At 46.1% G+C, this 27,455-nt stretch overlaps 2 protein-coding genes across 3 annotated transcripts in view; both read right to left on the bottom strand.

Annotated features, from left to right (window-relative positions):
- The window catches only part of LOC121459809 (LIM domain kinase 2), a 67,680-nt gene extending 56,960 nt beyond the window's left edge, over positions 1-10,720 (bottom strand). Inside the window, exon 1 of the mRNA XM_041669832.1 lies at positions 10,596-10,720. Coding sequence (XP_041525766.1) covers positions 10,596-10,611 — 16 coding nt within the window. The 5' untranslated portion in view covers positions 10,612-10,720. The remainder of the gene's footprint in view (positions 1-10,595) is intronic.
- Positions 10,721-20,131: 9,411 nt separating this feature from the next.
- The window catches only part of LOC121459664 (E3 ubiquitin-protein ligase RNF185), a 38,510-nt gene continuing 31,186 nt past the window's right edge, over positions 20,132-27,455 (bottom strand). For both annotated transcript variants that reach the window (XM_041669603.1, XM_041669604.1), the window contains 2 exons: positions 24,518-24,635; positions 20,132-22,343 (listed from right to left, as the gene is read on the bottom strand). In XM_041669603.1, coding sequence (XP_041525537.1) covers positions 22,246-22,343; positions 24,518-24,635 — 216 coding nt within the window. In that variant the 3' untranslated portion in view covers positions 20,132-22,245. The remainder of the gene's footprint in view (positions 22,344-24,517; positions 24,636-27,455) is intronic.

Raw genomic sequence — 27,455 nt, 5'->3', positions numbered from 1 at the left:
GAACTGGTGTGGGGGGATAATGCTAGAGATGGAAGGGGTGACACAAAAATTCACACAGTGTTAAAGTTGGCCTCTGCTGACTTCCAGGACTCGGGAGCCAACCAAGCCTAGGTCTTGACCTGTACAGTCCTCTGATAAACATTTCTGTAAGGAGGGAATGGGGGCTCGGGCTGTACATAGTTCAACTGACACAGTGCTTGCCAAGCACCGCAAAGCCCTAGGTTCAAGCCCCACATAAGCAGATGCCTGGAATGTTGTAGCCTGTAACCTTGACTGGAGCCAAGAGAGTCAGAAGTTCAAGGTTATTCTTAACTACACAGGGACTCGGAACCCAATCCAGAATACTGAGCTCAAGTCTCAAAATGGGGGAGGCTTTCACAAAGTGACCACAAAGAACCTATATGTCTCATTGCTCTTTACAAAGGGGAGCCTCGTTACAAGATGGTCTGCATTCCTGCCCCATGTTCACACCCTTGCGCTCACTGTTCACACCGCAAGCTGCCATCTGTTCAGCAACCTTCTCCTCTGTTCACAGCGTAAGCTACTGTCTCTGATCAGCACGCCTGCCTTCTCCTCTGTTCACACCGTAAGCTACTGCCTTTGTTCAGCACACCTTCTCCTCTGTTCACAGCGTAAGCTACTGTCTCTGATCAGCACGCCTTCTCCACTGTTCACACCGTAAGCTACTGTCTCTGATCAGCACGCCTTCTCCTCTGTCCACACCGTAAGCTACTGTCTCTGTTCAGCACTCCTTCTCCTCTGTTCACACTGTGAACTGCCGTCTCTGTTCAGCACGCCTTCTTCATTAAATGTCTTTCTTGGCGCTTCCAAAGGCATGGCGAGTTTCATCTGTCTGCACTCACCGACACAACCTATTCTTTCATTACAGCTCGCAGTGCAAATTCTGCCTCTCTTAACCCCTTACTCGCAACTCTAAGGGGCAAACTGTGTACCTTGGTCCTCTTTCCTCCAGGGCCTAGCATAGGTCTGGCACAGAACGGACAATATTTTGGCAGCAAATCCATCCGGAAGGTTGGATGTAATTGCCACCTATAAAATTACCAAAGTGGAACTCCAAAGGTCAGCGAGGCAACCACTGAAGTGGTATTCTGGCTCACGGGACCTATGGAAAAGTCTCCTGTGAATGAACCTGACCTTGGTTTGTTTCCCAGTTACATCACTGGAGATGGAGATGGCTCAGCAGGCAAACACCTGCTGTGCATGCCTGACAACCTGAGTCTGAGTGTAATCCTGCGACACACTTGGAAACCCCAGGACTCCAGGGAGAGACAAGAAGCTCACATGTGCAGCACAACCATAGCAACAAGACCCGACCTCAAAACAACACTGCACTGTGGCCTTCATAGGCTGGCATACAGGCGCGTGTGCATGCGAGCACACCCCCCCACACACACTGCTTTTCCTATAAATGGTATTAGGTAGAAAGATATACACACCCAGATATACCCTACCTCCTTCCCTTCTTCCAGTGTCCTCATTGCACAGAACTTCATGGCCCCTTAGAATCCCGCAAACCAACAATCCCGATTCTTTTGCAACCTTTAGTTCAGGAACTACAAGAACAACATAATAGTATGAAGTCTTGGGGAGTCCTGTAAATCCTAGTACCCACAGGATGGTTCACAGCCATTTCTAACTCCAGTTCCAGGGGATCTGACACCCTCTTCTTGCTTCCACAAGCACTAGGGACACATGTAGTACACAGACACATGCACATAAAATACATTTAAAAAACGAGACCGAGAGAGACGGAGAAAAGAGCACAAGACAGGGGCTCACTGTGTAGCCCAGGGTGTGCCAGAACTCCCCAGGGAGACCTGGTCGCCCTCGAAAGAGATCTACCTGCCTCCTCCTGGGAGGCAAAGGCAGGCAGAGATCTCGGTATCTCTGTGAGTTTGTGGACAGTCAGGGTTGCACAGAGAAACCCTGTCTCAAAAACAGAAGAGAACAAAACAACAACAAAAAAGAAGCAACCAGGTATGCGCCTTTAATCCCAGAACTCAGGAGGCAGGCAGATCTCTGAGCTTGAGGCAACCTGGCCTACAGCGTAAATTCAGGACAGCCAAGGCTACACAGAGAAACCCCATCTCTAAGAAAACAAAATGGAACGAGGGAAGATTAATGCTGAGAACAGTAGCAAATGGCTTACTATAAGGATTCCCACCTTCAGGACTTCCTATTTAATCGGTACTGTGACTCAAACAATCTGTGACTCTAGACAGACAGACACTAAGGCAGCGGAATGGCTGAGGGCGGAAGGGCTTCAGTCCCTAACTTAGACACAAGGTCTCGCTACATTGTCTAGGCTGGCCTAGAACTCATGACCCCCTGCTTCAGCTTCTCAAGTAGCTCGGAATACCGGCATGCAGCATGGCAGACTTAGAGAAGAGAACCTTTAAAATAATCTAACCGAATCATTTAATTTTTGTAAAAGACACACAGACTTGGAGGAAAGGGGAGTTGCCATCACAGAGCTCCCAAAAGCTGGTCCCACAGGAACCCCAACCTTTAGCCCAAGACCACCAGGCCAGTTGCGGTTTTTATTACCCTGAGGAGCCTCAGGCAATGTGAGACTTGCTCAGACCACAGTCGTTCAGTGGGAGGGCTTGGTGAGGTGCCCTAGCCCAGAGTCCCCACTTAGCCTTGGCTCAAAACTAAACACAATCTCTTCAGATTGGACCCCAGGCTTCAGGGTGGTGAGAAATCCACATGCAGGAAGAGACCCTGATGCCTGAACGAACACGTACAAAGCCCAGACTCGTGTTTGAAGACAAAACAAAACCCTTTGAATTGTCTCATGTTCCACCTGACAGTGAGAACCAGGAACAAAATGCAGCCAATTCAGGGCAACGTGAAACAGGTCTGGTAACTGCTGGACCCCTTTGGGAAGGGGCAGATCAGGTGTAGAAACCCCACCTGTCCTGGGACAAAGCTGAAGGGTAGGCAGGGCAGCAGTTCTGGGGAACAGCCAAAGAAGAAAGATTCCATTTAATGATGTAGCTCCCAACAGGCCCGGGAGCAACAATTACCATCTTCCGATATTCTCCCGGCATCCCAAATCTTTTCTTCCTCACCAAGTGTCACCACAGAGAGGGTCTCACTATACAAGATAGACGGACTTTAAAGGGGCGCCTGGGTTTCTCTAGACCTTGGGTTCTTTTCTGTACAAGGCTCTGATGCCTCCTTCCAGCCCAGAGAGCCTGTGACACCACACCCGGCCTCTCACTTCCAGGTTGGAGTACTGACACGGACAGGAGACTTGGCGGTGTCTTTCTTGGTGTTGTTATCTTCTTTCTCTTTTCAGTCTATCTGTGAGGGTCAAGAAGAACTGGAACTAAGAGCTGGACTCCAGGGCTCAACTGGTGGTTCAGTGGTTAAAAGCACTTGCAGGTCTTCCAGAAGATTCGAGTTTGGTTCTCAGCACCCAGTTCAGGTAGCTCACTTGCCTGTTAACTCCAGCTCCACGGGTCCAACATCTTCTGATCTCCACAGGCACCCACATGTAAACAGCACAGACATGCACATATACACATGAAAATTTTTAAAGATTTATTTATGTGCATGTGTGTGTGTCACATGTGTGTCTGATGCCCACGAAGGTCAGAAGGCACTGGATCCCTCTGGCACAGAACCTACTGATGACTGTAAACCATCACATAGGTGCTGGGATTTGAACCTGGGTCCTCTGGAAGAGCCACAAGTGCTCTTAACCACTGAGCTATCTCTCCAGCCCCATGCACGTAACATTTAGACTAAAAGAGAAAAGGGCCAGCAAGACGGCTCAGCCAGAAAAGGTGCTTGCTGCTAAGCCTGACCACCCGAGTTTGATCCCTGCAGTCACATGGTAGAAGGGCAGAGCTGACTCCCACAAGTTGTCCTCTGACCTCCACACACTCCACACGAGTCATCAACAGCACCACCCCCATCAAAAAAACATCAGTGTAATCAGGGCCGGAGATCACCCAGAGGACTCAGGCTTGATTCCCAGCATCCATGTGGTGGTTCACAACTTCCTACAGCTATAGTTCCAAGGGATCTGATGCCCTCTTCTGGCGGCTACAAGTGGTGCACACCTACACACACACAAAACCAAATAAAAACCTGGATTTAAAACCTGGCTCCATTACTGACTCTATGTCCTTGAACAAATTATTTACCTTCTCTGAGCCTCTCTCCTAATTTTCATTTGCTTGTTTTTGGTTTGAGAAAAGGTCTCATGTAGCCCAGGCTATGTGGCCAGGGTTGGTCCTCCTACCTGCACCTCCCAGGTACTGGGATCACAGATGGGCACCACCTTATTAACTTCTCTCCCCATTTTAAAGAAGTATTATTTATTTATTTATTTTCATTTTAGGTGTATTTGTCCAAATACATGTTAAGTGCACCATGTGTGTGCCTAGTGAGTGCAGAAGCCAAAAGAGGGTGCAGGATCCCCTGAAACTGGAGTTACAAATGATTGTGAGTGGCCATGTGGATGCTAGGAACAGAACTTGGGTCCTCTACAAGAGCAGCAAGTGCTCTTAACTACTGAGCCACCTCTCCAGCCTCCTTGCTCACTTAGGTTTTTCTTTCTTCCTTCCTTCTCTTCCTTCCTTCCTTCCTTCCTTCCTTTATTCTTTCTCTCTCTTTTTCAAGGCAGGGTCTCACTATGTAGCCTCGGCTGTCCTGGAACTCAGTATTAGACCAGGTTGGCCTTGAACTCACAGAGATCTGCCTGCCTCTGACTCCAGAGTGCTGGGGTTAAAAGCATGTGCTAACATCGCCCAGCGTCCCTTTGCTCATTTTTAAGGAGGCTAAATAAAGTCACCACCTTTCAGGATTAACCTTACGGGAGACTAGAAGTAGTAATGGCCGTGTGAACATCTCTTGGGTGCCTGGCTCTAAGCTGGGCCTGTCTGTGAGCTTCTTCCCCTCCTTCCTGCAAGCATGTCCAGAGGTTAGCCAGAGAAAGGGCTGAGTGGACTGCCTCCCCAAATCCAATGTTTTCAAAACAAGTCCTGTGAATTTGTTCTAGGTGCCGATGTGCAAGGCACAGAGCAGGCCACAAACACGCAGGGCCTGGTGAGTGCTCCCTGGGTGAAGGACAAGGACGTGTGGATAAGTCAGAGATAAGTCAGGTTCTGGGGACAAGGTGAACTGTGCACAGTAACAGTCGGCACTGCAGACCAGTGGGACGAAGGCTCCTCTGGCTGACTGTCAGACTCCGACTTCATTTGCTGTGAGCAGGCGTTTTCTTATCTGGGGAGCCCCACAACGGACCTCTTATCAGAGAACCCCAGTTACTTAATTCACGGTTTCTCATTCAGCAGTTCCCTACCTATTGTCGATGACAGAATTGCTTTGAGTCCTCACCAATCTGCAGCATCCTAAGCACTAGTCAAGTATGGATTAGCCAATCAGAGGTCAGGACCATACCATCAGACTCCAAACCTATGGTGTTGGTTAGAGTTTAGACTTCCTTTCATTTATTTATTTATTTAGAGCCAGGGTTTCTCTATGTAGTCCTGGTTGTCCTGGAACTCACTCTGTAGACCAGGCTGGCCTCGAACTCAGAGATCCACCTGCCTCTGGAGTGCTGGGATTAAAGGTGTTTTAGACTTTCTTTTCTGATCCATCGGATTAGAGGAGGAAAGTTACCTCATCAAATAGAATCTCAGGGTGAAGTTCAAGGAATGCGCTAAGGGAGGTAGGTGAGGTCTCCTGTCCCAGCTGTTAGCAGCTGAAAACTGATAAAGGATGTGACTCCCACCGCTACGGAAGTGTAACCACAGGAAGACCTGTGACTGCTACAGTCTCACTGAAGTATCAAAGCGACAGGATACATAGAGGCAGTCCCCATCCTTCCCTAATATGTCTCAAAAGACCTCTTCCAGGGCTCATTGACCAGAGCCAGCCCTGGCATGGTAATCACCAGAAAACACAAAAAAACATATCATGGATGTGGAGGCCCCAATCAGCATCCTAAACATGATGAGTTTTATTTTTTTAAAAATATTTTTATGGTTTATTTAACCTTATTTTATGTGCATTGGTGTGAAGTGTCAGATCCCCTGGAACTGATCTTCAGACAGTTGTGAGCTGCCATGTGGGTGCTGGGAATTGAACCCGGGTCCTCTGGAAGAGCAGTCAGTGCTCTTAACCACTGAGCCATCTCTCCAGCCCCCATGATGGATTTTATAATCACCAGAAAACACAAAAAACCCATCATGGATGTGGAGGCCCCAATTGAGCATCCGAACATGATGGGTTTTAGTGAAGTTAAATATCTTGTGATTATCTTAGGTCCGACCCTGGTGTCTTCACCGCACATCGAGGGCCACCCAAGTCACCTTGCCCTACCGATGCCATGAGGCACCTCCTACCGGTCAGTGCTGCCTTTATTACCACTAACACCTCGTGTCAGAGGCCACTGTACCCACCTGCAGACTGGCATCCTGTGCCCATGCCATGACGTCTATGAGCCTAACCCCAGAGTGTCGGCTGTGGGCTGGAAAACTCCACAGTCCCTAGCCTGCTACTAAACACTCCACAGTTGCCAACCCCAGCCTCCTGCTTCACGGTCTCCCCAACTCCCATTCGTTCTGAAGATTGAAAGTCACTCTATGGTTTCTTCACTGTTATGTTCTCATTCCTCTCACATTAAAACAAACAACAACAAAAACCATCTACTATTTCTCAGATGTTGCCTTCAAGAAGTATTCTCTGGTACTAAAGGCACAGCTCATTGGGAACATTGGTGCCTAGCACTTGTGATCAGTTCCCAACACACACGCACGCATGCATACACACACGTGCACACATGCACACACACACATGCATGCACACATACACAGACACCACTCCTCCACACGCATAGTGTCCCTGGTCCCATGCCTGACCAAGACTGGCAGCCATTCAGCACACTGCCGTATTTCCACTCTCACGGTTGCGAGCACACCTACTGACCGCCCATTGCTCCTCGCCCCTCTGACTTTCAGAGCACCTGTCCTGATGACGCGCTCAGGTTTTAATGTCTAGCTGCCATCAGCACACACTCCACAGAGGAAGGGGCTTGTCCTATCCTGCCTCCTGCTTTGCCACTCATGGCTAAACATGCGAACACAACTTCTGACATTCCATTATCACACAGAGGCTTTGCAGCAATGCATCTGGATTTCCATCTTCTTAATTACCCTGACCAGGCATCAAGTTTCTCAAAAGCCACAAACCACGGATTATTCACATCCACAGCTACTTCAGTGTGTGCACGTGAACATGGGTGCATGTCCATGCATTAGGGTGCATGGGCATTGCATGAGTATACATGGGGTCAGCCTTGCATGTTATTATCCTGGAACCACTCACTCTGGTTTTTGTTTGTCTCGATTACATTTATTTATTTATGAGGGGTAACGATGTGCACACCACCAAATACGAATACAACTTACAGAAATTAGCTAGGCTTCTGGTGACCAAACTCAGGTCTTCAGGCTTGACAGCCATCTGAGCAGTCCCAGACATCTTGTTTCTTTGAGACAAAGCCTCTCACCAGGACCTGGGGCTAACCAGTCCAGCTAGGGGTCCACCTGTCTCCGCCTCCCCAGCACCAGGCTTATATACGAGCACCACATCTGGCTATTTAAAGGGGGTTGGGGATCAAACCGGGATCCTGATGCTTGCAGCACCTCACCAACTGAGCTGCCCCCTCGGCTACTCCACGGGTATTTTCTAAGGGTCTGTAGGTTGCTGCCTCCAGATGTCTCCCTATGTCCTGGCCGACCCTGGACAAGCCTGTTTTCCTCCTGGAGCCTCAGTTTCTTCAGATGTAAAACGAGGAGACGGCACATAGTCTCAAATGTCGTTCCTGGCTCTGGCATCTGTTAAAATTTGTAAGAGGTAAAACTTGGCCTAGCCAGTTCCAAAGACTTCACAGGCACTTGGTAAATATTTGATTTCCTTGTCGTTGATTCTCCTGTTACACAGGAATGCGAGGTGTCCGAGAATGTATCTGAACAGAAGGAACAAGTAAGTTCCAGGCCCCACTTCCTTCTCGGACTCGCTGGACAACCTTATTCTGTGGCTGGTAATGCAGAAGAGATGAAACACTAAACTGAGACCGCAAAACAGAGTCATGGCCTGTGAACAAGGCACTTCAGGCCTAAAGTCTCCTTAACAAAAATAAATACATGATAACAACAATAATAAAAAAGTAAAGCCACTTTCAGGGCTGAGGATAGAGCCCAATAGTAGAGTCATTGTCTAGCACGTGCAAGACCTCAGGTTCCATCCCCTCACCTATTAAAAAACAAACAAAGCCTGCCTGCCACTTCAGCAGGTGCAGTGCCCAGGAGACTGAGGGAGAACCAACCTAAGCAATGTAACAATGAGCTGCTGTCCTGAAACAGAAAAATAGCGACAGCACTAGATGCTCTTGCAGAGACCAGAGTTCAATACCCAGCACCCACACGGTGCTTACATCCATCAGTAACTCCAGTCCGAGAGGATCTTCTGGCCTCTGCAGGCACCAGGCATGCAAGAGGCACATGTGTGCACATGCAGGCATGCACATAAAAGAATGCTTCAGTTAAAATGCAGGGAGGTTTAAACGGTGCTGAGGATGTAGCTCAGGGGCAGAGTGCTCAGCTAGCTCGCACCGGGCCCTGGACTCATCCTTAGAACCACACACAAATCAAAAATGGCTAAATTCTTTCACAAATTTCTGGGAATCAAAGATCAAAGTTGAGACTCTACAGCGGTTAGAAGAAGTCACCAAGGTGCACACCTTTGATCCCATCACTCAGGAGGCAGAGGCAGACAGATCTAGGACAGCCAGGGCTGCAAGGAGAAACCTTGCCTCAAAAAAATAAAACAAATAAATAAAAATAAGTCACTGAAAGTCAGTTGAGCTGAAGAACACATCTGTAAATTAAGGGACCGATTTTATTTCTGTGTGCGCTCTGTGTGGATACACGCCATGGGAGTGCAGGCACTGTAGAGGGCAGAAGGTGTTGGGTCTTCTGGGGTAGCAGAATTGAGAAGCAGCCGGATGTCAGGAGCCAAGCTCTGGTCCTCTACACGAGCAGCACACACCTTAACCTCTGAGCCATTTCTCCAGCCTCATAAACACAAACACAGGATCTCTTGTTTAGCCCAGGCTGGCCTCACAGTCCCCACGTAGCAGTGGATGACCTTGAACTTCTGATCCTCCTGAGCACTGGGAATGCAGGCACGCGTCCTGTAAACGTCTAGGCAGTGCTGGGGATGAAGTCCTGTGTTCCACCAACTGAACTGCAACTCCCAATCCCCAACTCATTTTTGCTTTGTTTTGTTTTTTATAGAGAGAGACATGGTTTCACTGTGTAGCTCTGGCTGTCCTGGAATTCACTATGTAGACCAGGCTGGCCTTAAACTCACAGAGATCTGCCTGCCTCTGCCCCCCGACTGCTGGAATTAAAGGCATGTGTTACTAACGACAGGCCTCATTTTTTAAAAATGAGTTATTTATTTAGAGACAGGGTCTTATTCTGTATTCCAGATTGATCTAGTTAGCACTCCACACGCAGACCAAGCAATTCTCCTAGTGCTGGGATTACAGGTGTGCACCACCACAACCAGGCAGGGAAAAAAAATAACTAAAGGGCAAGACAGAGGCATTTCCGCCCGGTTCTTTCTTTCTCCAGAGCATATTATCACCAATGAAAACAAAAATCCCATGCTCCCATAGAGAGGAAGTGACCCACTGGCGGCCCAGTCCTTGAATTCAGGATGGAGGAAGTGACTGTCCACAGGCCCGAAAGCCAGGAAGTGGAGGCAGCTATCCAGTCCCTCCCCCACTCCTAAAATTCTCCTTTGGCCTTTCTGGAAAGCTTTTGAAAATCGACACTGGTAGACCCAGAAATTGAACCATTCACACAGGTGGCTGGGAAACAGGCAGCAGAAGGCTCCTGGTGCCGCAGGGCAGGAAGCTGCAAGGTGATGCGTGAAGGGACTTCAGACCCAGCCAAACCAATTCTGAAATTACCTTCCTACAACCCTTCCTCTCAGGGTGCCCCGCTGGCTTCCGAGACCACTGAGGACTCAACAAGTCCCCTGAGAAGACTTGAAACTTCTCCACATGATGTGGCGAGCTTTGCGCCTCGGGAAAAGGGTTCGCTCTCTTCTCCACAGTCCACATCTTAAGCTCTATACTCCTATTTCCAGGACCCTCCAAAAATCCTTGGCTCCAAAGACACCTTTAAGAACTTTGGATCTACAGAAAACCCAGGACCCAGAATAACTCGGAATCTCATATCCTGAACCCTAGAAGACCCTGTACTTCCCATTCCAGACTCGCCCATCACAGAGAATCTCTGCCGTCGGCTTCCGTAACCTGGAGACCTGCCCCGACTGCAGTCCCGGGGACCCACCTCGTGGGAAGCTCCCCACGCGCAGGCCACTAGGAGCCCTCAGTCTGCAGGACAACCCACTCTAATTCCAGAGTCCCAGGACCTCTAAGTCCCGAGCAAGTTCGGTCCTCCCACCCTGCCAGGACCCAAGAGGATCAAGCCAGCCAGAAACCCGCGAGCGGTGGGCAGGACGGCGTGGCCCTTTCTTACCCGCCAGCGCCGCCATGGTTCCGGGCGCGGACACCAGGGGAAGGACCAGCCGGTAGCAGCAGCTCAGGTCCGCGCCCGCTTGCGGTTTAGAGAGGAGGTTGTCTTTGCCTCTGCTGCAAGAAGGATGCACCGCCTACGGCGCCCGGGGAGGACCAAACCGCACCTGGCACCGGGACCCGCCTGCCGACGCCCCGCCCTGAAGCCCCGCCCACTCAGGTTCCCGCCCCGACACTTGCCCCGCCTCTCGCACGAGATCCGCCGCGTCTCTGGCGCCCCTTAGCGAGTGGCGGTCCCTAAAAGCGTTCGGATTGATTATTATAGGCTGGGGGTCGCAACACAGAAGACCCTCAGCGCTCAGTGTAGCCCAGTTTCCCTTCTACACTGCTTGAAAATGGCTTTATTCATCAGGTGCAGAGCGTGGATGGGAGTCTCAGGTCTTTTGACCCCGAGTTTGTAATGAGCAATGTGAACACGGAGAAGCTCTCAGCTAAAAGAAACCACTTTTGCATATCAAAGGTAATTATTGTGGAAGTGAGGTCTCCAAGAGCAGGTGCTTCTGGAGACTAAGTAAATACAGTCTATTCTGAGTTACTGGAATGTTGAGTCCAGGACTCTCACCACCCATATAAAACCCCTGAATAGTTAAGTCTCCTAGTAAATAGCATACGCTTTGCCTGTAATCTATGCATAATCCTCATATGCTTTATTTTATTTTATTTTTTGTTTTGTCACCAGGTCTTAGTATGTAGCCAGTCTGAACTTGAACTTCAACACTCAGCTTCTAGAGTGCTGGGATATACTTGCTTTAAATCATCTTTAGGTTGCTTCTAAAACCCAAAACAATATAGATGCTATAACATAGTTATCTTATTCTGGGACAAAGAATAAGGAAGACAGATCTGGGCACTGGATCTGGGGCGCAGTTGGGAGAATACTGTCCTAATAAACACCTGGGTTTGATTCTGAGCACCATGAAGCAGCTAACTTGTGATGCCAGCAGGAGGTGGGAAGACCAAAGTTCAGGTCATCCTCAACTTCATACCAAGTAGTAGGCCAGCACAGGAAACAAAAGACTTTATAAGAAAAAAGGAAGACAGATTCAACGCAATGCCCAGCAAAATTCTGGAAACAAAAGACCTCGAAAGAACGGTACTAACTTCATTTGGAAAAGCAAAAAACCCAGGGTAGCCAAAACAATCCTGTGCAATAAAAGAACTTCTGGAGGCATCACAATCCCTGACTTCAAACTCTACTACAGAGCTACAGTACTGAAAACAGTCTGGTACTGGCATAAAAACATACAGGAGGACCAATGGAACCGAATAGAAGACCCAGATATCAATCCACACGTCTTCGAACACCTGATCTTTGATAAAGAAGCAAAAAATATCAAGTGGAAAAAATAAAGCATATTTAACAAATGGTGCTGGCATATTTGGATATCAGCATGCAGAAGAATAAAAATAGACCCATATCTATCACCATGCACAAAACTCAAGTCCAAATGGATCAAAGACCTCAACATAAAGCCAGCCACACTGAACCTTATAGAAGAGAAAGTGGGAAGTACACTTAAACGCATTGGCACAAGGAACCACTTCCTAAATATAACCCCAGCAGCACAGACACTGAGAGAAACAATAAATGGGACCTCCTGAAACTGAAAAGCCTCTGTAAAGCAAAGGACACGGTCAACAAGACAAAACAACAGCCTATAGAATGGGAAAAAATGTTCACTAACCCCACATCAAACAGAGGTCTGATCTCCAAAAACACAAAGAACTCAAGAAATTGGTCACCAAAAGATCACATAATCCAATAAAAAAAAATGGAGTACCGACCTAAACAGAGAACTCTCAACAGAGGAATCTAAAATGGCTGTAAGAATGGCCAAGATCAAAAACACTGATGACAACTTATGCTGGAGAGGTTGTGGGGAAAAGGGAACTCTTCTGCATTGCTGGTGGGAATGCAAGCTGGTACAACCCCTTTGGATGTCAGTGTGGAGATTTCCCAGAAAATTAGAAAACAACCTTCCTCAAGACCCAATAATACCACTTTTGTGTATATATCCAAAGGAGGCTCAATCATGCCACAAGGACATGTGCTCAACTATGTTCATAGCAGCTTTGTTTGTCATAGCCAGAACCTGGAAACAACCTAAATGCCCCTAGATCGAAGAATGGATAAGGAAAATGTGGTATATTTACACAATGGAGTACTACACAGCAGAAAAAAATAATGACATCTTAAATTTTGCAGGAAAATGGATGGAGCTAGAAAACATTGTTTTGAGTGAGGTAACCCAGACCCAGAAAGATAATTATCACATGTACTCAGTCATAGGTGGTTTTTAAACATAAAGCAAAGAAAGCCAGCCTACAAACTACAATCCCAGAGAACTTAGACAACAATGCGGACACTAAGAGAGACTTACATAGATCTAATCTACATGGGAAGTAGAAAGTAGAAAAAGACAGATCTCCTGAGTAAATTGGGAGCATGGGGACTTTGGAGGAGGGTTGAAGTAGGGAGGGGAGAGGCAGGGAGGGGAGCAGAGAAAATGTAGAGTTCAGTAAAAATCAATTAAAAAAAGAAAAAAAGGAAGGGGCCTTGAGAGATGGCTCAGCAGTTAAGAGCACTGGCTGCTCTTTCAGAGGTCCTGAGTTCAAGTCTCAGAAACCACATGGTAGGTGGCTCACAACCATCTATAGTGGGATCTGATGCCCTCTTCTGGCATAATGGCATACATGCAGACAGGCAGTCATACAAAAATAAATCTTAAAAAGCGATGGGTTGGGGTGGGGGTTGCTCAAGAGATGGCTCAGTAGTTAAGAGTACTATTGGTTGCTCTTCCAGAGATCCTGAATTCAATTCCCAGCAACCACATGGAGGCTCACACTGCCTATAAATCCAGTTACAGGGGATCTGTCACCCTCACAGAGACATACAAGCAAAATGTGAATGCACATAAAATAATAAATAAATAAATAAAAAGAAAAAAGGATGGGCTAGAGAGATGGTTCAGTGGTTAAGAGCAGTGGCTGCTCTTGCAGGGGATCTAGGCTCTGTTTCCGGCACCCATGGGGCAGCGCAAAACCATCTGTAAGCCCAGTTCCAGGGAAACCAATGCCTCCATAGGTATCAGGTTCACATGTGGTTCACATACATACATGCAGGCGAAAACACTCACACACATAAATCAAAAATATTAGCTGGGAGTGGTAATACATGCCTTTAATTCCTGAGTTTGAGGCCATTCTGGACTACACAGCAAGTTCCAGGACAACTGGGACCACACAGAGAAACCTTGTCTCAAAATAAATAAATAAATAAAAATAATAAATAAATAAATAAATGGAAAAGAAAGGTGTGAATGTGTGTAGCAATGGCATAGGTTTATTTCCCTCAATAGTTTTAATAGTGTTCAGTTTTTGTTTGCTTTGCTTTTCTTTGAAATAGAATCTCATATAGCTCCAAATGGTCTCAAAATTATATTGTCAAAAAAAAGCTTTGAGTTCTTGAGGCTCCTACCTGTTTCCACTGTGCTGGAGTTATAGACACGTGCCACTGCAACTACTTCCCTAATAGCTTTGGTTTCGGGGGCGCTGAATCTACAGTCCCAGAACTGTGGACCAGCAAACATACTGCAGGATGAGGATGCAGAACAAGAGCAGCCTGCAGCTCGCGTGAACCTGCATCCCCAGCCTCCAAACTGTTCAAAACAAGCACAACTTACCGCTCTTTTATAAAACTTCTTTAGATGCTGATAATAAGCGCCAGAGGACCCAGGTTTGATTTCCAGGACACACAAGGTGATGGTGGCACACGCCTGTAATCCCAGCACTTGGGAGACAGAGGCAGGTGGATCTCTGTGAGTTTGAGGCCAGCCTGGTCTATGAGCTAGTTCCAGGACAGGCTCCAAAGCTGCAGAGAAACCCTGTCTCAAAAAACAAAACAAAACAAACAAACAAAAAAACAAAAAAAGAAAGAAAAAATAAAAAAAAAACCAGTCAGTGAGCCAATCAATCCATCAATCAATCAATCAATGGGCAATGCAAGGCAGGGCAGCACACAGGCAGCACTTGCCCTTCCTGGGTTCGGAGACTGGGTTTCTCTTGGCCATGTCAGTTGCTCCCTCCCTAATGTCTTCCGATCTAATTCTCTCATCTTGGGTCTTAGACCATTGCTACTTTCCTCAATCAGATTTAAGTAAATGGGAACGGGAAAGGTGTCTAGAGGATAGGGAAAAGGGTAGGAATGGGACCCAAGGAAACCAATCCCGCCTTCAACTCTCCCACCAGCTGCCTCTGGTTTCACCACTTGGGTAGACAGCACAGTTCTCTGTCTTCCTACCTTGACGTTTTAATAGAAATGGCTGCTAGCTAGATGTGTCTTCTGTGGCGCCTCTGTATGACCTAGTGCCCTTCCCTCCTGGGAACCCTCCCAGGCTGTGGGTTCCCGTCTGAGGAAATATGTGATTTTTAGGAAACACTAGATTGTGTACTGACTTAAAATGAAAGAATCCACAGGCCTCTTCATGACTAGCAGAGAGGAAACCGGATTTTACTCATCCTGCATATGGAGGGGTTCTGCTGTATTTTTCCAGCCACAGAGGAATGGGAAGTCTTAGAGCCAACAATCCCTGGCTTTCTTCTTCGTCCTTCTCCTCCACAATCCAGCACCCACATCTGTCCTCCTCCCATTCTGTTTACCGCCTGTCCTTCCCTCTCCCTCTTTCTCACTCAGTCCACTTTCTCAGTATCTCCAGTCTTGTATCACAGAGAGCAGGTGTGGCCAACTCCCTCAAGTTCCTCCAGGAAAGTCCAGGTAATTCAGAGAAAAAAATGTAAAGGAAGAAAATAGCTATCTGAAGGATGACAAACCTAGAAGGCAGCATTCCAATGTGAACCCCAAAACCATTCTCACACCATCTGAGAGTAACGAGGAAGGTTTGGAGAGCAGGAAGGGTCTACTAAGTTTCTAGAAAGCACCCACCTCGTCAGCTTATTTAGCTAACTCTACTTGGTTAGTTAGTATGGGCTGAATCACAATGAAGTCTCTAGACTCTTGAAGACTTGGCCCTTACAACTACTTCAAATTGGTCTTGGTGACTTCATATCTGTGGTCCCAGACACTTGGGAAGCTGAGGCAGGAGGATAGCTTGAACCTAGTACTTCAGGGCCAGGTCAGGGAATACAGAGGAAATGCAATGGGCTCCCTATTGTGAGCAAAGAATTGAAGCAGAAGATTAAAGTAACAACTTTATACATTTCAGGATGGACTAAAGATGAACACCGGCTTAGGTATTTCACAGGGGCGCTGGGTCTTCCCCTTTCCCCTATTGGTTCTCTCTAGACACCCACCCAGCCCTGTGCCTTCCTGCATTTTCTTCTCGAAGAATCTTCTGAAAACAAGAAGCTACCATCTCAGAGAGTTTTCCTTTCCTACTGTGTATTTCTAACCCTGCTTCAAAGTCATGTTACAAAATAAACAAGCATGCTGGGCGGTGGTGGCGCACGCCTTTAATCTCAGCACTTGGGGAGGCAGAGACAGGAGGATCTCTGTGAGTTCGAGGCCAGCCTGGTCTACAGAGTGAGTTCCAGGACAAGCTCCATAGCTTTTGTGTCCTGCTTGTCTAATTAGGACAGCTTACTGTCAGCAGTCAGTTGAGGTAGGGGCATTTTCTTGCCTAGTGGCTTGCTTTTGACACAAAGAAAGTAAACTCCATGTGGTGTTTCTTCGATGCCGATTATCTTCTCTGAAGTAGATTGGTGCTGCCAGGAGCAGACATGTCTCATTGTCATAAAAAAGATCCTAGGTTATTAAAGCACCTTAAATGCCATATTCTGTAGATTTCTGAAGTGTTTGAAGAGGACCTGTCTATCTAAAATATATCTTTGTTTGACCTTGAAAACATACCCAATGTGACTACAAGTTCAATTATACTACGTGATTAACTACTAACCTTTATTTCCTTATTATCCTAAAAGATGGTAATAATAATTTTCAAGAACTAGAACTTAGCATTATATTGTTAAATGAACTGTATAGGTATAATACCTTGAACAAGAGTAGAAATGTAGTACAGTATGTTTTAACAAATCTCAAATTTGTATCAATATACAAAATTTGTATACAATACACAAAAGTTCAATCCAATGTAAAACATTCAAAACTAGTAGCTGTTTTTTTAAAGTAGATTCAATAATCTACCTTTTATCTTATCTTTATCCTCCTTTTAGATTCAATAATCTACCCTTTTATCCTATCCTATCTGTATTCTCCTTTTTTCTTTTCAAAACAAAAACCTTGAATCTAATTTCCTTTCTTTAGCTTTTCTCCTGACCATTGTCCATGACAATTTGCAACCAACCCTCTAAACAAAGACAAACATCCATAATCCATTTTTTGGGAATGTGGGTGTAGTTTTCTAGTTTACTTGCTGCTGATTGGGGCCACTGATGATCTGATGGGGACCCAAAGAAATTTTAGTCAAGTCCTGATTGGAGTATTCTATGAGACTGGATCATCTCAGCTAGCAGTCTTAAAACTATTCTGGATGTAGAACTCAGAGGAAACCGCAACAGAGGTGCTCTGAACTGTTGAACCATCTGGGCCACCAGCTCCTATTGGAGATTTTTCAGGGGGATCTTCCTTGATCAAACCTTATTTTTCTTAATGCAGAATAAATCCACAGCCTCTCATTTCCTGTGGAAAAAAAATACAAAACTTCTCCAAAGTAACATCTTTTGACTTACATTTTGAAGTCAAGGCATTTTCAAAATATATAGATTGGATTAATCTAGTAGCATTTTTTTGTCTCCCTGCCCCCCACCGAAGTTGAGGACTGAACCCAGGGCCTTGTGCTTTCTAGTCACGTGCTTCACCACTGAGTAAATCCCTTCCCCCAATCCAGCAGCATTTATAATCAAATGTCTTTCAGCAGCTGTTGCTCCTTCCTCAGCAGTCAAACAATTCAAAGACAATACAATAACATACAGTATCGAGATTCTCTGTGTGTTTTCCATCTTTATGTGGAAGCTAAGTCAGGGTGGATGGGAGTTGTGAGCACTAGTTTTTTTCCTGAACCCAGGTGGCCAGGTTTTGGTTCTAATTCCTCTGGCCTGGGCTGTTGGCTAAAAAGCCTCAGGCAAATGGCTTTTTTGTAAATTCATGCCCCATGTTGGGTGCTAAAAGAAGGATGATTAATAAAAACTCAGCAACAGATATTGGGGTTCAACCTGAAGATCTGAAAAGCAAAACAGCCAGCCACTGGCTCTTACCTCCACCTCAGTCTGAAATGGCGATCCTGTCTCCAGGAATTTCAGAATGAGACTGTGTCTGAGAGCTGCCCTCTCCTGTTTTATAATCTCTCTAGAGCTGGGATAAGAGGCATGCACTGCCCATTTTCTATGGCAACTAGTGTGACTACTGGGACTAAAGGTGTGTGTTACCACTGCCTGGTCTGCAAGGTTGACCAGTGATGCTGTTGTACTCTCTGATCTTCAGGCGAGCTTTATTTATTAAAATATAAATGAAATGCCACTACAGTCAATGTAGGAGGAGGGGGTCTTCCATTATTGCTCTCACTCATCTTTGGTAGCTCCAGCGATCCTCCTGTCTCTGCCTCCCTAGCAGTAGGATTAGAACTGCACCACATCAAATTTTCTACAAGGGTGCTACGGATCCAAACTTGGGTTCTTGTGCATACTAAGCCATATCTCTAGTCACTATTTTGTACATTTTGTTCCCCAATGAAAACTGTCAGGATTCCCAAATTACTAGCATGAGACCGAATCCAATACAAGGACAAAGAGTCTTTATTGTGAGGTAACTTGGGTCCCTCAGTCCTTCCAGAAAGGCAGCAGTGATAGCGGCAACAGGAGCAGAGCAGGAGAGACCCTGAACAGGGCAGGAAGGGGTTTTTATAGAGGAAGGCTTGTGGGAATTCCAAGCCTGCAAGCTTGGGATTGGCTGCCCTTCTGGGCTAAGGTCGGGAAAAGGTCATGGTAGTCTCTAGGCTAGGGGTTACTACTTCCCTAGGCTTAAGATCTATGGGGAGTCACACCTCTAGTGGTTACTACTTCTCTACTCAGGGATTGGTTGGTTTGGTTTTCTGTCAGGGGCAGAGATGGCTCTGATTTCAGGCAAAGTGTGTTCCTTTCTCTGGTCCTTTTGAGCTTTTTGATTCTGATTTTAGGGCAAGAGTGAATTTCTTTAACAGGCTCTGATTCTAGGGGCAAAGTGTGTTCCTTTGGCTCTGGTTTCAGACTCAGTATGCTTTTCTCTGGCTCTGGGTTCAGGGGTAAAGTGTTTCTTTCACTGGCTCAGATCCCAAATCCAGGGTATATTTCTTTCATTGGCTTTGGGTTCAGAGCTGGGGTGCTCAGGGATTGTGACAGGGCTACAGATCACAGATCAGCTGGGGTCTGGCCTGGGTCTCTGAAAAACAAAATTCTGTTATTACCGGCTTATGAGTTCTAGGGGTTCATTTATGTTTTTGTTTTGTTTTTGAAGGTATTTGGGATTGAACCCAGGCTTTGCTGATATAAAGTGCTCTATCATTGAGCTGTATCTCTAGCCTTGTTTTTTGCTTTTTTAAAAAAATTAAACCTTATTTTTGTTTGTTTTTTGATATAGGGTTTCTCTGTGCAGCTTAGAGCCTGAACTTGCTCTGTAGACCAGGCTGGCCTTAAACTCAGAGAGATCCACCTGCCTCTGCCTCTAGAGTGCTGAGATTGAAGCATGCACCATTAACTTTTTATTGTGTTATGATGTGACAGGGTGGGTGGAGGTCACAGGACAACTTTTGGGAGTTGGTTCTCTTTTCAGCCACCCTAAGGGTCCCAGAGATCAAGCTCAAGTTGTCAGGCTTGGTGGTGAAAACCTTTACCAGGCGGAGCCATCTCACCAGCTCAAGACCTCATCAGACTTTTTATCCTCCTGCCTCAGTCTCCTGAATGGTTGGCTGGTGCCAACAGGCATTTTCTGGTTTCCTTACCTCTGCATTCTCCTGTTATATTCTGGCATTGGTCAAATTGACCCTTGTTAGGTCAAAGCCTAAGAGGAATAAATGCACTTCTTTTAGAGGGTATGACCTGTAGCTTTGGTGTTTTGGGGCCTGAAGCTGAGACAAATTCATAACCTTATCAATCTCTCTTTCATACTGTAATACATTAGTGAGCAATCTCAAGGAGGGCACACTCCCTGCTCCAGAGAGAGGGATTGGCTTGAGGGCCTTTCTGCTCTATACCTTAACACAGGGAGACATTTTAATACTGAGTAACCTGTGATTTCTCTACATGGGACACTCAAGGCAAGGCACAAGCTAAGCTTCATCATGGCAGCTTGGTGCTTGCAGACTTAGGAATTCCATGCATTTGTCAGGACTGGGGCCGTCTGCCACAGGCAGCTAGACCTCTAGTTCACTTTATTATTCATTCCTCATTCTGAAGACGCAAACTTTCCAGGGGCCAAATCAGTGTGCCCACTCCCAGTCACTAACATCCCAAAACACAAAGTCCACACTCACAGCAATGTAAAACCATTTAATTCTAAATCAAATCACTTTCACAACAGTGAAAATCAACGGCTGGTCAATGTATGCTGCCTTATATGTTCCCATTTTCTGACTGTCCTTGTCCATGGGGTGGCAGGAAGGTGGAGGCTGAAGGACACACAAACTTAGAAGGGGAAGCTGCCTTGGCCATAGGACGAGTGGTGAGCCTTCAGAGGGATAGCCTACAAAGGAGAGGGAACTCCCAAGTTGGCTGTCCTGCCTCAGCCGCTGGCAGGTGTGTAACTCTGTTCACAAAGGATACACAGCTCATCATCACAGCTTTGCTACTGGCGTGCCCTGGGATACCTTAGGTGAGTACACACTGGGTTCATTCCATTTTACCAGATTCCAAATGATTCACTCCACTACTAAAACTCTTCTTTCATTTCTCTTGTGTTCATTGGTTTAAGTTTTCCCTCTACTACTTAAGGCTACACTACACTGAGGGCTCCTATCAATTCTCTCTAGAACAGAGACACTCCAGGCGCCCCTGTGACTGGGGATTCCCAAGTGACAAAGCATATTTTAAATCTGTCAGCACACTATAAAATTGGTGGCTTATTGTTATCAGCTGGATTTGCCAAACCACCCTCCTACTCAATACTTCATACTGTATCCATTTTGATATTAATACTGGCATTGGCAGGTGGGGACCGTGCAGGGAGGAGGAGGGCTCTTTCACCATCCTCAATCTATTATCTAGGATTCCATAGATAATAGAGAGCCTATCTAGAAAAATCACCAGGCAAGGCAAAAGCCCAGTTTCTGGTTATTGCTAGGGCAATGGTGCTGGAAAAGTGAACAAAAGAGTCCTGCAGAAGTTCATTTTGCTGCCCTGCTGAGGTCTCCAAGAAGAGTTGTTTTTAAGATGAAGCCTCACAGGCAGAGCAAGAACGGTCTGAGCAGGCAAACTATTCTCCTGCCGGGTACCACATTCCAAGAATCAGGTTCAGAGGAAGCATCTTATGAATTTCAAGAACAAATCAATGTGTGGGAAGAATGAAGAAGGAAGACCACACTGTACCACTGTGGTCCTTTGCTTTTACATATCACCAGGGGAAGCTTGCTCAGAAGCCTCATGTGCCTCTGGGCTCAGCACACATTCAAAGAGTTTTCAGGTAAATCCATCAAGCTATACAAACATGAGGACCACAGGTGGAATCAATGTCCCAGACTCTTTTAAAAAGGACAATGGCTTCTGAGGATGGTAGTTCTATGTGCAGCTGGGCTGACCTGAGGAAAGCCTCCAGTTTCTCTGGGCAAGTTCTGAGAGAGGACTACTCAGGCTTCTACAGCCAAGGGGCAGGGCTACTCGTCCTTCTGTCCCTGCATCAAAGCTCTGAAGCAGAGTAGTTGGTTCAAATTCAGGAGTAGTCTAGAGGAGGAAGCTGATGGGAAATCTGAGCCAAGTGACACCAGGGACAATCTAACCAGGAAACCAGGAGGTCATTCAAGCTGCTTTCCAGAGCCAAGACACTGCATGAGACCCAGGGCCAATCAAAGACCAGAGTCTCCGGCAAAGTCACATAGCATCTTCAGCTTCTGCTGCTGCAATTATGGCCTTCTTGGGGCAGTAATTCTTATGTCTTTGCTGAGGAAGGGGAGGGCAGGAGGGCAGACAGAGCAGCACTGGTGTCTGGACCAGAGTCTCACAGTAGAGGGAGTGGAGGTCACTTACCACCAAGGGCATTTAAAATGATGAAAGTAAGTTTTCATAAATACCATTTGGTTCATCCCTTCATTTCTGTAATATAAAGTTCTGGTGAAAAAACTGTTTCTTTCTTCCCATCTCTTCCCTGTATGGAGCTGGGACCTGCTGAGAAGGCTGGAACAGGACTTCACATTGTCACCTCTGAGAGGTGATTCAACAAAAGACCTGAGGTTATAGGAGGGTGTCTACAGCAGCGGTGGAACTGGGGATTCCTCGTCAACTTTTGAGTTCCAAAGCTCTAATGGAGAAGCAAGACTCCTTGATGTGTTTCTGACCCTTGATTCCAGGGGTCGGGATTAAGCAAGTCAAACACCAGAAGTGGGTGTGGCACATCACCAGTCCAGAGGTGCTGCTGTAGATGCAAACAGGGTCCTGTATTAGGCGATCAGGAGCCAGAACATGATCACTAGGGCTACAAACAGGAAGAGGCGTGACAGAAACTGCTCATCCACGTACTGGGGTGTCCCAGGGACAGCTAGAGAAACAAGAGGAAGAGACTTTGTCAGAAGGCTGTTCATACTATCTTGTAGCATGAATTCTAATTGGTATTGTTAATAAAAACACGGAGTCAGATATTCAGGGTGAAAGCTGAGAGATCAGAGAAGCAGTGCAGCCACTAGAGAGACCTTTTACCTCTACCAATGCTCAGACTGAAGGCATGATCCTGTCTCTACAGATCCTCAGACTGGATTTCAGATGGCCACTGAGTTCTTGTCTCTTCCTGCCTTATATTCCTCTCTCCACCCAGTCATATCCCTTCTTGTCTCCACCTTCTTAGTGCTGGGATTAAAGGTGTGAGACACCACTGCCTGGGCTCTATGGCTAACTAGTGGCTTAGCCCTGCACTATGATCTTCAGACAAGCTTTATTTGTTAGATTACAAACAAAATATCACCACAGTACCCAGTGGGGGCAGAACTGGAGAGGATAAATCTCTGTTTCCTTATAAAAGCAGAATCCTACAATAAAAAAAAAAAAAAGACTCCCAAACTTGGAATAATAGGAGCCAAACAAACACAAGTGAAATACTACAACGAGGCCATGACCTCCAGTGTTCTCCACAGAGCTGTCCTGAACATGCAGTGAGCCAGTCAGTGGACTATCAGGAACCCCTGCAGGAAACAGAGATCCTCCTGCCTGTCTTCGCTATGCTGCCACTGCATGGTACTACTTCATAGATCTCATTTAAAAAAGCAGCAGCAGAAGCAGAGTATGGGGCTCCTGAGACCAAAAGGGCTCACACATGAGCAGTGGCACTCTCCTGCCTCTCTGCACACTGTTCCAGATGGCTCACTGTCTGTCTGTGTGCCTGCTTTTTCCAGAAGAGAACCAGGGCCCAGAAATCATAATTCAAGGTAGAGGGAGACTGAGTAAGAACCTCTGCTAGTAGAGGAAGGAAGGTGACAATTCACATCCAGGCTGTGCAAATCCTATCAACCATGACGAAGAAAAACTGTGATCCAGAGCCCAGCCTAGCTGGAAATGAACTGGGGGAGATCCAGTCTGCATGCTGGACCAGGCTGGAAAGCATCAAGCTAGTCAGAAGTTCCTGTTGCTGCTATAAGGATCTGCCTTTCCTTTAAGGCAAATCACACCCTTCCCTTTGCAGTCCCCTTCCTCTGAGAAAACAATGTGTGAACAGCAGAGAGACATTCCAGGCAGATAAGATATGGAGTAGTGCCCAGTATTTTGTGGGGTTGCATGCCATTCCCTCAAAGTTGGTTGCTCTGATAAACCCATGCAGGCAGGCAACCAAGAGATTCATCACCTACTATGTCCAAGGAATCGGATGAAGCAGGGAACAGCTCTGATAATTTCTGAGCAGGTGATCATATTCAGAGTATAAGCTCCTGATCAGAGCTACACTAGTTACTTCTGTTCCTCATACTGAATTCAGGGCCCAGAAGGCTCTGACTATAAGCAGGGCTCCGCTGACCATGTCATCTTTCATAGGCTCCATGACATGGGTGGTGGCTTAGGCATTAGAGTGTAATGGAGTCAGTCAAGCACACACCTTGCTACCTTGCTGTACTCTGGATATAGCTGCTATAGACAAGTGGCTAAAGGGAGAAATGCAGCAGGTGACAGATATAAACACAGTCCCCAAAGCTCTGAAGTTTGGAATCAGTCCCATTTTGTGTCCTGAGAGAAGCTGGGCAGAGACGTCAGGGAACAGGCTGCCCTAACATTTCACTTCTTCTTGGCCCCAAAGGGTCAATGAGAGAAGGAGGGGGAGGGAGAGGGAGAGAGGGAGAGAGGGAGAGAGGGAGGAGAGGAAAAGGGAGAGGAGGAGAGGGAGAGGGAGGCGGGGGTGGGGAAGCACATGTGTAGAATTAATTAAGCTTTTCATTTTAGGTATTGTTTATAATTTTCAGTTTAATGGTCATGGGCTGTGTCTTGGAATCATTACTGAGAATTTTCTGATCTATAAAGCAGCTAACTGTATAAGTATCTGGAATGTAGATTGTGAGCCCCTCAGTTTGTAACGACCACTAGATGAGTTTGGCAATCTGCAAAGAATCTGAGGGATTTTGGAAAGTCTGATTGCATGTACTGACAATTATCTGTAACTTCTATACTGCTGCATTCCAAGGGGTTTTCAAGCACGATATGTTCCTGATTTTCTTTTCTTAAAGAAATGAGGCTTACCTGGAGGAGGCCGTCCGTCATTTATGTTAAATGCTGTGGCAAATATCCCAAATGGAAATGCTCCGATTCCAAAAGACATCTGAAAGCCACCATCTCCAAATCCAAATCCTTGAAACCCCTTTGGAGAAGAAAGGCAATTAAGAAAAATAATCAGATTCATCCCACATTTCTCGAACAATGTCTTACATCATAGTACATGTGGCACCCATGTTTCTTCTTATTTCTCTGCCACAAACAGGGCCTCAGCTCTTCCTCCTACCCAGGCCCCAAAGTAAAGGAACTCTAGAGTCACCTCTGACCTTCTACTGTTAGCTTCAATTTAAGGAGCTATATGGTGCAAAAAGGGCTCACTCTGACCAGAGGTGAAACCCACTGTGGTCAGCATGTTTAGATCATTTATACAGATCTAGACCATTTTCCAGGGTTCCAGTAAAATTTCCTACATGCTATTTATAATACACTATTGCAATTAGTCCCACAGCCAAATGCAAAGGAGCATCACAAACTACATACTGTAAGTCATATAACAAAAAAGATAAAGCTCTAGTTGGTCAATAGCATCAGTCAAACAAAATATTGTAATATGTTCTTTAAGGACCCTGGTGCTCATTTATGAATCAAGACAGAAAACCTCTTTTTTGGTTTTTTTGAGACAGGGTTTCTCTGTAGCTTTAGAGCCTGTCCTGGAACTCACTCTGTAGACCAGGCTGGCCTTGAACTCAGAGTGCTGGGATTAAAGGTGTGCACTACCACCGCCTGGCAACAGAAAACCTTCTTATGACTTAAACTGTCAAACTGCTTAAACATCCACAATGACAATATAAGTGTGTTGTCAAGGTATGGGTAAGTATTTCCCCTGAAGCCTGCAGGGGCTGTGGATGTAGCTAATCGTGAAGCGCTGGGTTTGATCCAAAGAACTGCTTAAGTCGGGCTTGGTGGTACACACCTATAATCATAGCACTCACGAAGTAGGCATAGGAGGATCAGAAGTTCAGGTCATCCTCAGCTACATAATGAGTTCAAAGTCAGTCTGGGATACATGACAGGACCTTGTCTTAAAAAATTATCTAAGCTAAGGGGTGGTAGTTGGATAATTAGTTCCTTTTCAGCATGGTCTATATAACAAGATCCCCTCCATTAAAAAAAAAAACAGAAACAAAATACAAAATAAAGAAATTTTTCATGTCACAAAATATTAAATATTTAGAACAATTTAAGTTTTTCTAATTAATGTAGAAACCTGGGTGTGGTATTGTGGTCCTAGCTCATGGGAAATGGGGACTGGGGGAGAGAGAAGAATATGTACTTGTCATAAGAAAGTAAGTCAGAGATCTTCCTAAATAGCCACTGTCAGCTGTGTGTATACGAGCCTTGGTTTCTTCCCCAAACACATTTATCACACATGGTCTTTTCCAAGGACGGACTCAGTAGAACACCAATAGCTCTGCTAGTAAGTGGTGCCTCTATCTGAGTGCAAGGACTCCTGGCACAGCACACACAAATCCAACTTCTCCCTTCCCTTCTCCCTACTCTGACAGGATCTCACAGGTTGCTTGGGCTGGCCTAACATCTGCAATGCTCCTGCCTCAGCATTCTGAGTGCTGGAATTACAGATGAGTACCTCCAAGGGCAGTAGCTTATGTTTAATTCTTGCATTAGCATTTTACAGAAGACTAAGTATGGCCAGTTTGATCCGAAAATTCAAACTTTAAAAAATGTGCTATTGTGTATAGTGTTCCTATGTGTATCACACATGTGTCATGGTGCACATGAGTTGTCAGAGGACACTCTGTGGAGTCAGTTCTCTCTCTCTCTTTTAATTTATGTGATTTCCGGGGATTGAACAAAGGTCACTGCACTGGGCTTGCATAACAAGAACCTTTACCCACAGAGCCAACTTTATCACCGTGCACAATTTACAAATTCTTTTCCTTCTTCTATACCGTTGGTGAGCTCTTTAGAACAAATGATGAAATAATAGAAAGACTGGAATTGGGGAGCAGACATTGTGGTACACACCTTTAATCTCAGCATTTGGGAGGCAGAGGCAGCAGGATTCTCTGTGAGTTCAAGGCCAGCCTGAACTACACAATGAGCTCTAGCTAGGAAAGACAGGGCTTAAAAGAGATCTAAAAGAAAGACAGACAGACAAACAGACAGACAGACAGACTAGACTACTAGCAGCTGCAGGTGCTTATGACACTAGAGGTCTGCCTTTGGCCATCAGGGCTAAAGTCTCTGATTTCTGTTGGCTGCAAATGCTGTTAGAGCAAGCAGAGCCTGAGAAGGCAAAGGGCTGCTATCTAGCAGTGGAGAGCAGGGACATCGGTAGCACCCAGGACGGGTTTTGGCTCTGTGCCCCTAAACAGGCACACTACATGTATCTGTCCCTCAGTTATCCCCTTTATATAGAAATTTTATGAGGCTTAAATGAGATCATGCATACAAAACTATTGTTTCTAAAGTTTTTTTGAGACAGGGTTTCTCTGTGTAATCCTGGCTGTCCGAGAATTCATTATGTTGATGAGGAAGGCCTCAAACTCAGAAATCTGCTATCTCTGCCTCCCAAGTTCTGAGATTAAAGGTAACACTACCATCACCCAGCAAAACTCTTAATATAGGAGAAAAGACCCTCAATTTCCATTAGACCTTGACCATATAATACTGGGATTCCTAAAGAAATGTACCAATGCCGGGCGGTGGTGGCGCACGCCTTTAATCCCAGCACTCGGGAGGCAGAGGCAGGCGGATCTCTGTGAGTTCGAGACCAGCCTGGTCTACAAGAGCTAGTTCCAGGACAGGCTCCAAAACCACAGAGAAACCCTGTCTCGAAAAACGAAAAAAAAAAAAAAAAAAGAAATGTACCAGTGAAGTCAGGTGGTGGTGATGCATGCCTTTAATTCCAGAACTTGGGAGGTAGAGGCAGGTGGATCTCTTG

The sequence above is a fragment of the Microtus oregoni genome, unplaced genomic scaffold (genome assembly GCF_018167655.1).
Source record: "Microtus oregoni isolate MIOR12 unplaced genomic scaffold, Mior012 000019F_ref0000042, whole genome shotgun sequence".
Classification (NCBI taxonomy): Eukaryota; Metazoa; Chordata; class Mammalia; order Rodentia; family Cricetidae; genus Microtus; species Microtus oregoni.
Note: the sequence above shows the minus strand (reverse complement) of the source record. Positions and strands in the feature narration are given on the sequence as shown.